This window comes from Canis lupus, chromosome 33, assembly GCF_003254725.2.
Source record: "Canis lupus dingo isolate Sandy chromosome 33, ASM325472v2, whole genome shotgun sequence".
NCBI classification, from domain to species: domain Eukaryota; kingdom Metazoa; phylum Chordata; class Mammalia; order Carnivora; family Canidae; genus Canis; species Canis lupus.
In genome coordinates this window covers 18,139,539-18,153,089 of record NC_064275.1, presented here as the reverse complement: position 1 = coordinate 18,153,089, position 13,551 = coordinate 18,139,539, and the positions used below count along the sequence as shown (strand labels likewise).

The window sequence follows — 13,551 nt, the reverse complement described above, 5'->3', positions numbered from 1 at the left end:
TTATCTATTACCACCTCAAGGAAAGTTTGAAGTTAGAGCATTTAAATGCTATTCTATTGATATTCAGTGTGATTTTCCTAACATGTTACCATGATATAAGTATGTCTTTCCTCTTTTTTCTTTTCTTTCTTTCTTTTTTTTTTTTTTTTTTTTTTACTTTTGTGACTGTGCTATTGGCAATTTTTGAATTGGGAATTTTGAGATTTCTACATTGTAATTTCTGACCTTTGGGTTATTGACCTTAATGATACATTCTTTAAAAAGGATGGGATAGAGGCTTAAGATATCATTGTAAAAAGGAGAAAGAATTTGCTTTAGAGAAGAACTGAAAATTCTCAGTTGAGGTGTTTAGAAATACTAGAACTAGAATTCAGTGGTTAGCACACAGCATTTTCTTAGTTACTATTAATACTGACAGTAACAGGTAATTGTTTCACTTTTATTTTTAATATTGTAGCTGAAGAAATTAAAAAGCTACGTAAACAACTGGAAGAAATTCAAAAAGAAAATGGCCGGTATATTGAATTACTAAAAGCAAATGACATATGCCTCTATGATGACCCCACGATCCACTGGAAAGGAAATCTTAAAAACTCAAAGGTCTCTGTTGTTATTCCCAGTGATCAGGTTCAAAAAAATATCATTGTTTATTCCAATGGGAGTCAGCCTGGTGGAAACAGCCAGGGAACAGCTGTTCAGGGGATAACCTTTAATGTTGGTCATAATTTACAAAAGCAAACCGCCAATGTGGTGCCAGTACAGAGGACTTGCAATCTTGTGACTCCTGTGTCTATTTCTGGAGTTTACCCTTCTGAAAACAAGCCATGGCATCAGACTACAGTTTCTGCATTGGCTGCCAACCAGCCTGTTCCTCTTTGTCTTCCTGCTACCATTTCTGCTCAAAATATTCTTGAACTTTCCACCTCCGAAAGCGAATCGAGTGTGCTTGGTGCCACCAGTGCCTCATTGATCGCTGTTCCCATTGGGCCTGAACCTCCCCAACGTCGTTCCTTGCACACATGTCTAAATGATCAAAGTTCTCCTGAAAATAAGAATGGGCAAGAGAGCCCCAAATTAGTGAAGAAGACAGTCTCTTGTGCCACAAGCATCCCCACCGCCTCCTCAGCGACTGCCACGAAAGTGCACCATGGAAGCAAGTCCTGCCTGAGCGTACAGGATTTCAGAAATGATTTTCAAACCACCTTTGTTGTTTCAGTTACCACCACGGTCTGCTCCCAGCCTCCCAGATCTGCAGGTGATTCTTGTCCAGCGAGCATTAGCAAGGGTGCAGACTCGGCAAGTGTTACCGCAGTGGTGGCCCCTCCTGCCCCCGGAGGAGGGAAGACCACCACTCCGATAAGCACTGTCTCTGCAAACCCTTTGGACAATGGTTGGACTCTTTCTTGTTCTTTGCCTTCTTCAAGTGTTAGTGCTTCAGATTTAAAAAACATTAATAGCCTTACCCGAATTTCCTCCGCTGGAAACACACAGACCACGTGGACTACTTTGCAACTGGCGGGAAACACTATTCAGCCCTTAAGCCAGACACCTTCTTCTGCTGTGACTCCGGTATTAAATGAGTCTGGTACCAGCCCTACCACAACCAACCACAGTAGACACGTCGCCACAGGCGTCAACTTGAATAATTCCTTTCCAGCAGATGGGCAGGCAGTTGAGCAAGTAGTTGTAACCTTGCCTTCTTGTCCATCTTTACCTATGCAGCCACTGATTGCCCAGCCACAAGTTAAATCTCAGCCTCCAAAAAATATCCTTCCATTGAATTCAGCAATGCAAGTGTTTCAGATGGCTCAGCCAGTTGGGTCGGCTGTTAATGCAGCTCCAGCTAATCAAAATGTTATCATTCTTCAGCCCCCCAGCACTACCCCATGCCCAACAGTGATGAGAGCAGAGGTTCCCAACCAAACAGTAGGTCAACAGATAGTGATCATACAGGCAGCTAATCAGAACCCCTTGCCGCTCCTCTCAGCTCCACCTCCTGGTTCTGTTCGACTCCCTGTCAATGGAACCAGTGCTCTCATAGGGTCTAATAATTCAGTGCAAAATGTTTCGAACCCACAGACTTTTGGAGGAAAGCATCTTGTCCATATATTACCAAGACCTTCATCTTTATCAACATCTAGTTCAACACAAACTTTTTCTGTCACCATGTCAAACCAACAACAGCCTCAAACCATTTCTTTAAATGGACAGCTCTTTGCTTTGCAGCCTGTGATGTCCTCATCAGGAACTACAAATCAAACCCCTATGCAAATTATCCAACCCACCACCAGCGAAGATCCAAATACCAATGTTGCCCTGAATACATTTGGAGCTTTGGCCAGCCTCAATCAAAGCATATCACAGATGGCTGGGCAAAGCTGTGTACAGTTGTCTATTAGCCAGCCTGCCAATCCTCCAACTGCTGCAAATAGTCAGACCACCCCAGTCAACTGTGTTTCATTAACAACAACTGTAGCATCTCCCATGACAACTGATAATTCAGCCACACTACCCAGTACTTACAGTCTAGTAACTACTCCCTCAGTGAACACTGTAGCTTGTTTACCTAACGTGAGGTCAAAAAGGTTGAATAAGAAGCCAAGTGCCAAGAAACACTTAGGAGCTAACAAGTCAGCATGCCCCCTGAACCCAGTCAGAGATGTGAGCAAGTTAGACTGCCCCAGCGCTGAAGCCACTGCAGAGCCATCGTGTGCCGATGGGCTGCTGGAAAGCCTCCCTGTTGTGTTACCATCTGTCACCGTGTCCCAGGCAAATAGTATAAGTGTTTCTGGCTCACATTCTTTGGATGTTCTGAATTCTGAATCAGTGATACCTGAATCTGTACCCAAATCTAAGTCAGCAGAAGAGACTAGCTCACCCTCCCAAGAACCTGTAACAAGTGAACATTTTGTAACGGCCCCAGCAAAATCCAAAGATTCTGCCCCCATTTTGCAACGAGAGACATCTCAGGATAAGCCACCAACTAGTTTGGCATTGTCAGACGCTGCCAAATCCTGCACTTCGGCCAACGTGTTGATTCCATCTCCAAGCGATCCCCACATTTTGGTTTCTCAGGTTTCTGGTCTGTCATCTACCACTAGCACTAGCACCGACTGCGTTTCTGAGGTCGAGATCATTGCTGAACCTTGCAGGGTGGAGCAAGATTCCACGTCTGAAACAATGCAAACGACAGCTCTCTTAAAGGGGCAAGGTTTGACTGCATTGCTGTCTGGTCTTGCTAAAGAAAAAGACCCTCAGAAACTCTCTCTTTCAGTCCAGGTGGACCATCCTGACTTTTCTTCTGACAGTTCTAAAATAGTTGATTCAAGTGTCGAGTTACATCCCAAACAGGACCTCTTGCTGATGAACAGTGATGATAGAGATCCAGGGCAGCATCACTCCTGCATCCCTGATCAGGAGGTTATTAATGGTTCCTTGCTTGGCAGCAGGCAGGCTGACTCTCCCATGTCAACCAGTTCTGGCAGTAGCCGCAGTTTCTCTGTGGCGTCCATGCTTCCTGAAACGACTAGAGAGGATGTCACCAGCAATACGACAACTAATACTTGTGACAGCTGTACCTTTGTAGAGCAAACTGATATAGTCGCCCTTGCAGCAAGAGCTATTTTTGACCAGGAGAACCTTGAGAAGGGAAGAGCTGGCAGCCAGGCTGATATGAGGGAAGTTGCTTCGAAGCCTTCTGAAGCGTCACCTTTAGAGGGAGACCAGCCTTTCAAAACACAGATATCTAAAGAGGGGGGCACGGGACAGACGGAAGCAACACCAAATGAATTTAATTCTCAGGATTCGATTGAAGCGACTGTGGATCGGCCCCTTGGAAAACCAAGTTGTTCTGTAGGAATTAAAACATCAAATGCCTCTTTACAGGTTTCGACTTCTCAGCCACCGAGCATCACCAGTTTGAGTGTGAACAATCTTATCCACCAGAGCAGCATCAGCCATCCCCTGGTCACCTGTGCTGGTTTATCCCAGACTTCAGAGCAAACAGCTGTTCCTGCAACGGTTAACCTGACTGTTGCCTCCAGCTCCTACACCAGTCAGCCTCCTGGACCAGCTCTGATGACGGAATATCCCCAAGAACAGCTGAATACCATTGCTGGCACCATACCAAATCCACAGATTCAAGAGCCACTCTTAAAGCCAAGTCAGGAAAGCCGCAAAGACTCTGCTAAGCGTGCTGTCCAAGACGACCTTTTATTGTCTTCGGCTAAACGTCAAAAGCATTGTCAGCCCGCCCCGCTGAGGCTTGAAGCTATGTCCCTGATGAGCCGAACCCCAGACAGCATTTCTGATCAAGCTCAGATGATGGTCAATCAGCTCCCTCCCAATTCGGCAAACTCTGTTGGGCCTATTAGCAACCCAGCACACGGAGATGGCCTTACACGACTATTTCCACCTAGTAACAATTTTGTTGCCTCTGCACTGAGGCAAACGGAAGTCCAGTGCAGTTCTCAGAATTCAGTTGCTGAGCAGCAGCAAACCCAGGCCAGTCAACATCTCCAGGCCCTGCAACAGCATGTTCCAGCCCAGGGGGTATCTCACCTGCATAGCAACCACCTCTACTTAAAGCAGCAGCAGCAGCAGCAGCAGCAAGCAGGGCAGCTAAGAGAGAGGCATCACTTGTATCAGCTGCAGCATCATGTACCTCATGCAGAGAGCTCTGTCCACTCTCAGCCCCATAATGTCCACCAACAGAGAACTCTACAACAGGAAGTCCAGATGCAGAAAAAGAGGAATCTTGTTCAGGGCTCTCAGGCCTCTCAGCTTTCCTTACAACCAAAGCACCACGGAACTGACCAGTCCCGACCCAAGAGTGGGCAGCCCCACCCCCACCATCAGCAGATGCAGCAACAGATGCAGCAACACTTCGGAAGCACCCAGCCGGAGAAGAGTTGTGAAAACCCTTCAACCAGCCGGAACCACCATAACCATCCCCAGAACCATCTCAATCAAGATATCATGCACCAGCAGCAGGATGTGGGAAGCAGGCAGCAAGGTTCAGGGGTTTCTTCGGAACATGTGTCTGGGCATAATCCAATGCAGAGGCTTTTGACATCAAGAGGCCTAGAGCAGCAAATGGGGTCCCAGCCGAGCATCGTGACCAGACCTTCAGACATGACCTGTACTCCACACAGGCCGGAGAGGAATAGAGTTTCAAGTTATTCTGCTGAGGCACTTATTGGAAAGACGTCTTCTAATTCAGAGCAGAGAATGGGCATATCAATTCAGGGTTCCAGAGTTTCAGATCAGCTTGAGATGAGAAGCTATCTTGATGTCCCCAGGAATAAGAGTTTGGCCATTCACAATATGCAGGGTCGCGTGGACCACACGGTTGCCTCGGATATCCGCCTTTCCGACTGTCAGACCTTTAAACCAAGTGGAGCCAGTCAGCAGCCCCAGAGTAATTTTGAAGTACAATCTTCAAGAAATAATGAAATAGGTAACCCTGTATCATCATTGAGGAGTATGCAGTCCCAGGCCTTTCGAATTAGTCAAAACCCTGGTCCACCGCCAATCGACCGCCAAAAGAGATTACCTTATCCAGCAGTTCAGAGTATCCCGACAGGAAATGCCATCCCACCAAGGGACAGTGAGAATCCATGCCACCAGAGTTTCATGCAGAGTTTACTCGCCCCTCACCTTGGAGATCAGGTCCTTGGAAGCCAGAGGTCCCTCTCAGAGCATCAGAGGAACACACAGTGTGGCCCCTCCTCTGCAATTGAATATACTTGCCCCCCGACTCATGAAAGTGTCCATATTAGAAGAGAGAGTGAGAGTCAGAACAGGGAAAGTTGTGACATGTCCTTAGGTGCAATTAACACCAGGAACAGCACCTTGAATATTCCTTTCTCGAGTTCTTCTTCTTCAGGAGATATTCAGGGTCGAAACACAAGTCCCAATGTTTCTGTGCAGAAGTCCAATCCCATGAGGATAACTGACAGTCATGGGACCAAGGGCCACATGAACCCTCCAGTCACAACCAACATGCATGGGGTTGCAAGGCCAGCTCTACCCCATCCGTCTGTGTCTCACGGAAATGCTGAGCAAGGGCCTCCCGTACGTCCGACTAATTCTTCAGTTCCCCAGCGATCAAGGCATCCCTTGCAAGACAGCAGTGGTTCCAAAATTCGTCAGCCTGAACGGAATCGTTCTGGAAACCAAAGACACAGTAATGTCTTTGACCCAAGTCTCCCCCATCTTCCTCTGTCTACCAGTGGCAGCATGATCCTTGGACGCCAGCAACCCACTACAGAGAAGAGAGGAAGTATCGTTCGTTTCATGCCTGATAGCCCACAAGTCCCTAATGATAATTCAGCGCCTGACCAGCATACACTATCACAAAATTTCGGTTTTCCTTTTATTCCCGAGGGTGGCATGAATCCACCAATAAATGCTAATACTTCTTTCATTCCACAGGTTACTCAGCCTAGTGCCACTCGAACGCCAGCTCTCATCCCTGTAGACCCCCAAAACACGCTACCCTCCTTTTATCCCCCGTACTCTCCTGCTCATCCTACACTGTCCAATGATATTTCCATCCCCTATTTCTCCAATCAAATGTTCTCAAATCCTAGCACCGAGAAGGTAAACAGCGGAGGCTTAAATAACCGATTCGGATCAATTCTGTCTCCTCCCAGACCTGTCGGTTTTGCTCAACCAAGTTTTCCTCTTCTCCCTGACATGCCGCCCATGCACATGACCAACTCTCACTTGTCCAACTTTAACATGACATCTTTGTTTCCAGAAATAGCTACGGCTCTTCCCGATGGCTCGGCAATGTCACCTTTGCTTACGATAGCAAACTCCTCTGCCTCTGACTCTTCCAAGCAGTCCTCAAACAGACCTGCCCACAACATAAGCCATATTCTAGGTCATGACTGCAGTTCAGCTGTTTAAATACTGACAGACTAAATGTACATGTATCTGCTGAGATTGCAAATGTATTGGTGTGTGCATGCACAGGTAATGCACATGGAGAGGGAGGCCGTGTGTGTGTGTGTGTGTGTGTGTGTGTCTTTGTGTTTGTATAATCAATTTCCAGTTACCTTCTGAATGTAGGGAAACTACGTCAGAGATGATGTGAATCCTGGGTTGTCCAAAACAATTATCTCTCCTTTTTAACTGCACAGTGTGCTTTTTAAAACTTTCCAAGCGGAGTTACATTTTCAAGTTTGATTTGTAATCTTATATTCCCTAAATGCTAGTCAGCTGGAAGTTGGGGGGGGGGTCCTTTTGGCATGTGCTGGGTAGTAGGAAAGAACCTGGATTTTAAACTTGATTGTTGATTATTTATTAAATAGATACTTGAGATAGTCAAATTGCTTTCCAAAAATCCAGACACTTTGATACAACACAGTGGCTCATCACCAAATGTTTGGCCAATGTCAGCATCTAGAACGGTTCCTTACCCATGGCAGGTGTTGCATTAACATGGAATGGATGTCCATGGTTAGAGTCAAGCAGTCAGCAAATACATGAGTTGTTGAATCAGCTTTCATTTCCAAGGTTTGGTTTAGGTAGAGGCTTCTTTCTTAATTATGACAATTCATTGGTTTTCTGAATTTAATGTCTTGTCCTTCAAATTAGAGAGCCATTTTATATTTTAATGTGCCAAGATGCTGGAACACAAAGGTCTTCCTTACTTAGCCTTAAAAATAGCAATCTAAAAAAGCAAAGTACATAGATGTTCTCCATTTTGCGCTTGCATTTTGCATCAGGTCATAAAGATAGAAGCAGTTGTATTGCGAAGTTTTGCTTGTGTCCAGTTAAAGATGGTTGTTTCATCAATTAAATTTTGTTTTAGTGTTCTTTTTTCTGTTTATTTGATCTTGAAATAGTTTCCTTTATATTTGTTTAATCATTAGGAACTGCTCAGTAAATAATGTGTTTGGAATCTACACAATTATTTGAGCCTTACTTTTTAAATATTTCTGAGCAGGGTCTTGAGCTCTGTCAGTATTTTCACTTACTGATATTTATATTTAAAATATGGCATTGTATGTTACATTGTTACCCTCCTTAGTAATTATAATGAGAAGATGAATTTGTTCATTATTTTTCCTGATGGTAGATGTGAAACGGTGCTTCAGAAAATTGTCTATGTATATATCCGTGGGTGTGAATGTGTGTGTGCGTGCGTGTGCACGGGTTCACAGACATAGATTTTAAAGTATAAATTGGTCCTTTAAAAATTGGCCTGCCATCTGGAAATGGAAATTGTGACCTGAGACCTGCTGAAGTATTGGAAAACTTGACATAAGGGTTTTTAAAAGCCCCAGAGGAGTGAGTTGTGTACACACACACACACACTCACACAGAGACAGATACATTGAATCTTAAAAACTTAAAACCTATGAAAACAACCATATATACTCATATTCTCAAACCTATTACTCTTTGTTGTTATATTCTGGGCCAAATAGAGGAACGAGTGGGAGAGAGAAGTATAAATGATGTTGTCTGCTCTGTTAATAAAATGAACCCAAGGACCAGCATTTTATTTTATTTTTTCCTCCTTAAAAATGCCTCCTCAGGCTGGGTCAGAGCAGTTAACTCTGGCAAATACCTCTTGTGAAGACTCAGTAAAAGGGTCACGTGTGCCTCTTGAACTGTCCTTACCAAACCTTCCTCCCTCTTCCTCCTGCCCACCCAGCAGCCTCCTGGGGGCAAAAGAGAAAAAGAAAAAGAATTGCAAACAGGAAAAGCTTCTGTATTTTCTCCTTCAAATTGGTCATGGTGAAGAACAGGAGTTACTTAAATAAGACCACAGAAAAACACAGTAGTTAAAAGTCTCAATTGGGAAAAAAGTGAGATTCATGGCCTGTTTTTTAATTTTCTTAACTGGCTTTTAAGTTACAACATTCAGATTTTTCTCTGTACTTGAAAGGCCCAACCTGCCAATTTCAAGAATAGTGTTCAATATGCTTGGCTATTCATCCTCCCTCCCTCTGCTCTCCCTGTCGCTGTCGGTCATTCTGTCTCTCTCACATACACATCCAGACGCACGCACGCACGTACAGAGAGGTAGCCACTGCGTTCTGAGGAACTGGGCACCGTTAGATATAATTAGAACTACGGTAACAAGCCAAGGAGAAGATCAGTTTGAACACTGCAACAGGAAGGCCTCAGAGCCTGGTACTTTCAGGTATTTCTCTGTTGCACTGATTTTCCTTTTCTGCACAGCCCTGTTCAGAGGTAGCATCTGCATATTTCAGAGCTTTCATTCCAAGCATGTAATACTTTGATCCCAAATGAGCCTCTACCCCTAAGTAAGGCTTATTTGACCATCTCAAGAAAGATGTGACCACCTGCCAATTATTTGGCTCCTGCTTACATGTAGCTCTAATTATCTTACAGACGTGCATGAATATGTAAGAGATCACTGTATATATGGACTCGATTCTGAAAGTGTTCGAAGCCTAGTAGTCTTACTTGATTTAAAAGCACGAGTGTATGAGCTTTACCAGCAGTATATTAAATATTTGATAATCAGAGCTACATGATTTTGGGGAGGAAATTTATTATTTAATATCCAACAATCTCGATACAATTTTTGGCTAAAGTATGGCAGGAAACAGTCCGTGTTGGTTATAACAAATTTAATGTTATCCTTGGCTTGCTAATATATGACTGTAGAATGTAAAACCATTTCCACAAATAATTTTGTAATTTCTGGAAATACACAAACATGTATAAATGTATGAATCATAAATGAGTCATTAATTAAATTATTTCTCTTTTAGTGTTACAGATCACATAGAATCAATTAGAGAAAGTGGTTGATTCCTCTAAATATTTAATGCAGTAATTCCTAATGAGGTGAAAATTTCAGATTCTCATGTATAATTTTTAATGTGTGAATCATGGAAAAAAGAAATCAAGTGTGATGTCATTTGTTTTTTTGGTACATAGCAGTTGTTTGGGGGTATTTTATACCATTTCAGGAAATTTATTTTTATTTAAATTGTAAGACCTTTTGGAGGGACCAGGGATGGCACTTTTTTCCAAAGGTGGAAAAATACTCCACAGTGATCATGCTTTATAAAATTTAACATTTTAGAACTGTGGAAAAAGAAGAATGAGGAAGGAATATTCTTTTATAGCAGTTTCCAGTTACATATTAGGGTGAACTGCAATAAAGATCAATTTTTAAAAATCAGCCTTGTTTTTTCCCCCCTGATCAGCCTTCTTAAAATACACAATTAATTAAACATTTTAAAGATAATTAATTTGTCTTGCTCTTGCCTTCTAACATCCATGTCATAGAGAGGCTAAAAATTCATACCTCCCCCCCAAAATGTAGAAACACATTTTAATGGGAGTGAAATTTTAAAAATTTGAAAAAGCACCTTCTTAACCTTGTCCTTCCTTTGAACCATAGGTACCTGGGCTCCTCTTTTCTTCCACCTGCTCCGTGTCAAACAGGTGGCAGGGAACCTGCTCATTTCCTTAGGATGATTCCTCCTCTGCCTTGAAATGTTTACTGGGCCCATTGTGATAGTGAGGCATGCTCCTAAATCAGTGATTCCCAATTCCTGGCTTTGGGAACCAATATATCTCCTGTTCTATCAAGGGACAGCATGATTTCTTGACACAAAATTAGTTCAGAGTTGATTTAAAATATTGAATGTGCCATACAGTTCTGCTCCTTGTTTTGATGAACTTGGTTTTTTTTCCCCCCACGGAAGAGTTTAGGAAGCGCAAAGGTGGTACCAAAATCAGATGGCTTTGGGTTGATACCTTTAGGAACCTGGAAGTCATAATTCTGTTGTCTGTATAAGTTCTACCTTTGCCCGGAGAGAATCGCCTATGGCTGTGTATATCCAGAGGGCAATAATAATAAGCCAAATAAACTAGTGTGAAGTTAATCTGTGAGTGATGACTTTATGATACTTATATGCAAATTAGAGACCAGAAATTCGTTTCTTCTCGAGCTACCGTTTTGGCTAAATGCTCCCAACAGAAAAGGGTCCTTTTTTTTTTTTTTTTTTTTTGACTTAACCATAGTCTCCCTGCTTTCTACACTTTCTGTGTGAGCCTGACAGTGTTTTAATCCAGAGTCTGTGGGGGACAGACACCAAGTTTAGACTGAGGCAGTCCAGCATGAGGACCTTCTTGGACATAGAGCTTCTAGTTCTGCCCACGTGCCTCTATCCTGGCACTGCACTTTACCTGAAACTGTGCCTCTGGTCCTAAGACCAGTCATTGGAACACATCACTCACCCACTCCTCTGTTAAAAAGCAAAGGGCCAGCCAGAATGGTACATGCTGTGTCATCAAACACCTAGAAGACTAGAACAGCTGATATTTCTCACGGTTGCCTTATCATTCTCTGAGCCATCTTCAATGCAGATCTTGTAAAAAAAAATATGTACTAGTTAGAAGCATAACTCCTTTTAAACTCAGAGCTTGTAGGTGGTGGTCATTCAACATTGTTTCCATATTTGCCCAAACCTTATCAACTGTAGGGCTGTGGTGCATGCATGTGTTCTTAAACATGAGCCAACCTGGGTTGAAAGTATTGGATCTAATATTCAAATTGCTGTTGTTTTGGATGATAATCTGTCATGAGAGATCTCATGAGACATAGAAGATAACTCTTGTGATTTAACACTTTTTTAAAAAAGTGATCCTAAGTTGTGGGTTTTTCAGGTTTTTTGGCTCAGTTGTGTGTCTAGCTCTCCACCATACTATGTCATAGGAACTTAGAGTTTTCTCCATCTAACTCCTTCTTCACTTCTCTGGATCTCTTTATCCCCAGCCCTTAAGTCTTAAAACCATTTTCATCTGTGAGGTCATCGAGGCACTGGACTTGACTATAATGGTAACCTTTAAGGGAGTTGAACTGTTGATCTTCCAAGAAGAAAGGGACCAGACAGTGTTGCTTAAAATGCTGCAGTTGTGTTACTGTGAAGAAAAGATTTGCTTCCACTTTCAGCAGGCCATATATATATATTATATATATATATATATAATTTGTATATATACACATTTTGGTAAAAATAGGTGGAAAAATCTGAGAACATAATTACCTTCACAAATTATTTATAGATACACTGGGTGAGAGGCTTACTGTAGGGCAGTCACCAGAAAAAACCTAACTAGTCTTTCAATAGTGTAATATTTGGATCTATTCCCATGCCAGCGATGTCTGCTGTGTACTGTGTCCTATTACTGTAAATCACCTGGTTTATAATCCTAATGGGAACTAATTTGTTTTATAATGGAATCCAGAGCAGATATGTATAATACGATCAGGATTGTCCTACAGTTGTAAATAAGAATAGGTCCTGTTTATTTTGACATCTTTTTACAAATGCATTGTATTAGGGTGTGAATATTCTGAACCATGCTCTTGTTTAAAGTTTTGAAATTTTTATTGGTAAATGTAACATTTTAATGGTTGTAATAATTATTTGTATAGATATGAATATAGTATTTTATTTAAGAAAATAAACTTTGCATTTTTGCATTGTGAATTCTGTTGTTTCTGATCATTGCATATGCCGCCTCAAACCTGGTATTAAAATGACTTGTCTTGCCTACCAAAGTTTTCTTTTCAAGTAATCTTTCAATTTTACCAAAATGTCTGAAAATGATACCATGACACATTTCCCATGGGAAGTGTGTTCCTGGTCAAAGAGTCAACCTCAAATAAGTCATAATTATGACCAGTGCCATATTGTCAGAGCAAACCATACACCTTTGTACCTATTGTAAAACGCAAAATTAAAATTTTAGATCTAGAGGTGCCTAGGTGGCTCAGTAGGTTGAGCGTCTGCTTTTGTCTCAAGTCATGATCCCAGGGTCCTGGGATGGAGTCCGCATTAGGTTCCTTGCTCTGTGGGGAGCCTGCTTCTCCCTCTCCCTCTGCCTCCCGCTCCCCCTGCTTGTGCTCTCTCTGTCAAGTAAATAAATAAAATCTTAAAAAACATTTCAGATCTAGAAGAGTACTGAGAGATGATTCAGCTAAACTCACGTACTTTTGTGGAGGAAACAAGCATAGACCTTTGGAACAAGAAATGGGTCTTTTTTATAGCTACCCACATCAACTTGGTTACATATTTTTTAAAAAGATTTTTATTTATTTGAGAGAGAATGCATGGGAGCAAGGGGGAGGAAGTGGAGGACGGGAGGAAGCAGAGGAACAAGCAGACTCCCATTGAGTGCTGAGCCCAACGCAGGGCTACATCTCACGACCCCCCGAAATCATGACCCTGAGATCATGACCTGAGCCAAAATCAAGAACTGGAAGCCTAACCAACTGAGCCACCCAGGCGCTCCCAACTTGGTTACAAACTTCAAGCATGAAGTTTGAGGGAGAAAACAAGTTGCAGGAGAGCTTGAACAGCATAAGTGATATAAGTTTAAATGCCTAGAAATCAATTTATTTTTTAGGGATACCTACAGCTGTGATAAAAATGATAAATTAAGGAAATGATAAACCCAAAGTTCAGGATAATGAGTGCTTCTTAGGAAAGGAGGGAGGGGAATTTTATCAAGGAGGGATACTTCAAAAGCACTGGTATGTTC

The 13,551-nt window shown here is 42.5% G+C and overlaps 1 protein-coding gene across 7 annotated transcripts in view; it reads left to right on the top strand.

Moving 5' to 3' along the window:
• Nucleotides 1-12,497, top strand: part of USF3 (upstream transcription factor family member 3) — a 50,325-nt gene extending 37,828 nt beyond the window's left edge. For all 7 annotated transcript variants that reach the window (XM_025477372.3, XM_049105177.1, XM_049105175.1 and 4 more), the window contains one exon: nt 458-12,497. In XM_025477372.3, the coding sequence (XP_025333157.3) occupies nt 458-6,915 (6,458 nt within the window). In that variant the 3' untranslated portion in view covers nt 6,916-12,497. The remainder of the gene's footprint in view (nt 1-457) is intronic.
• Nucleotides 12,498-13,551: the final 1,054 nt, after the last annotated feature.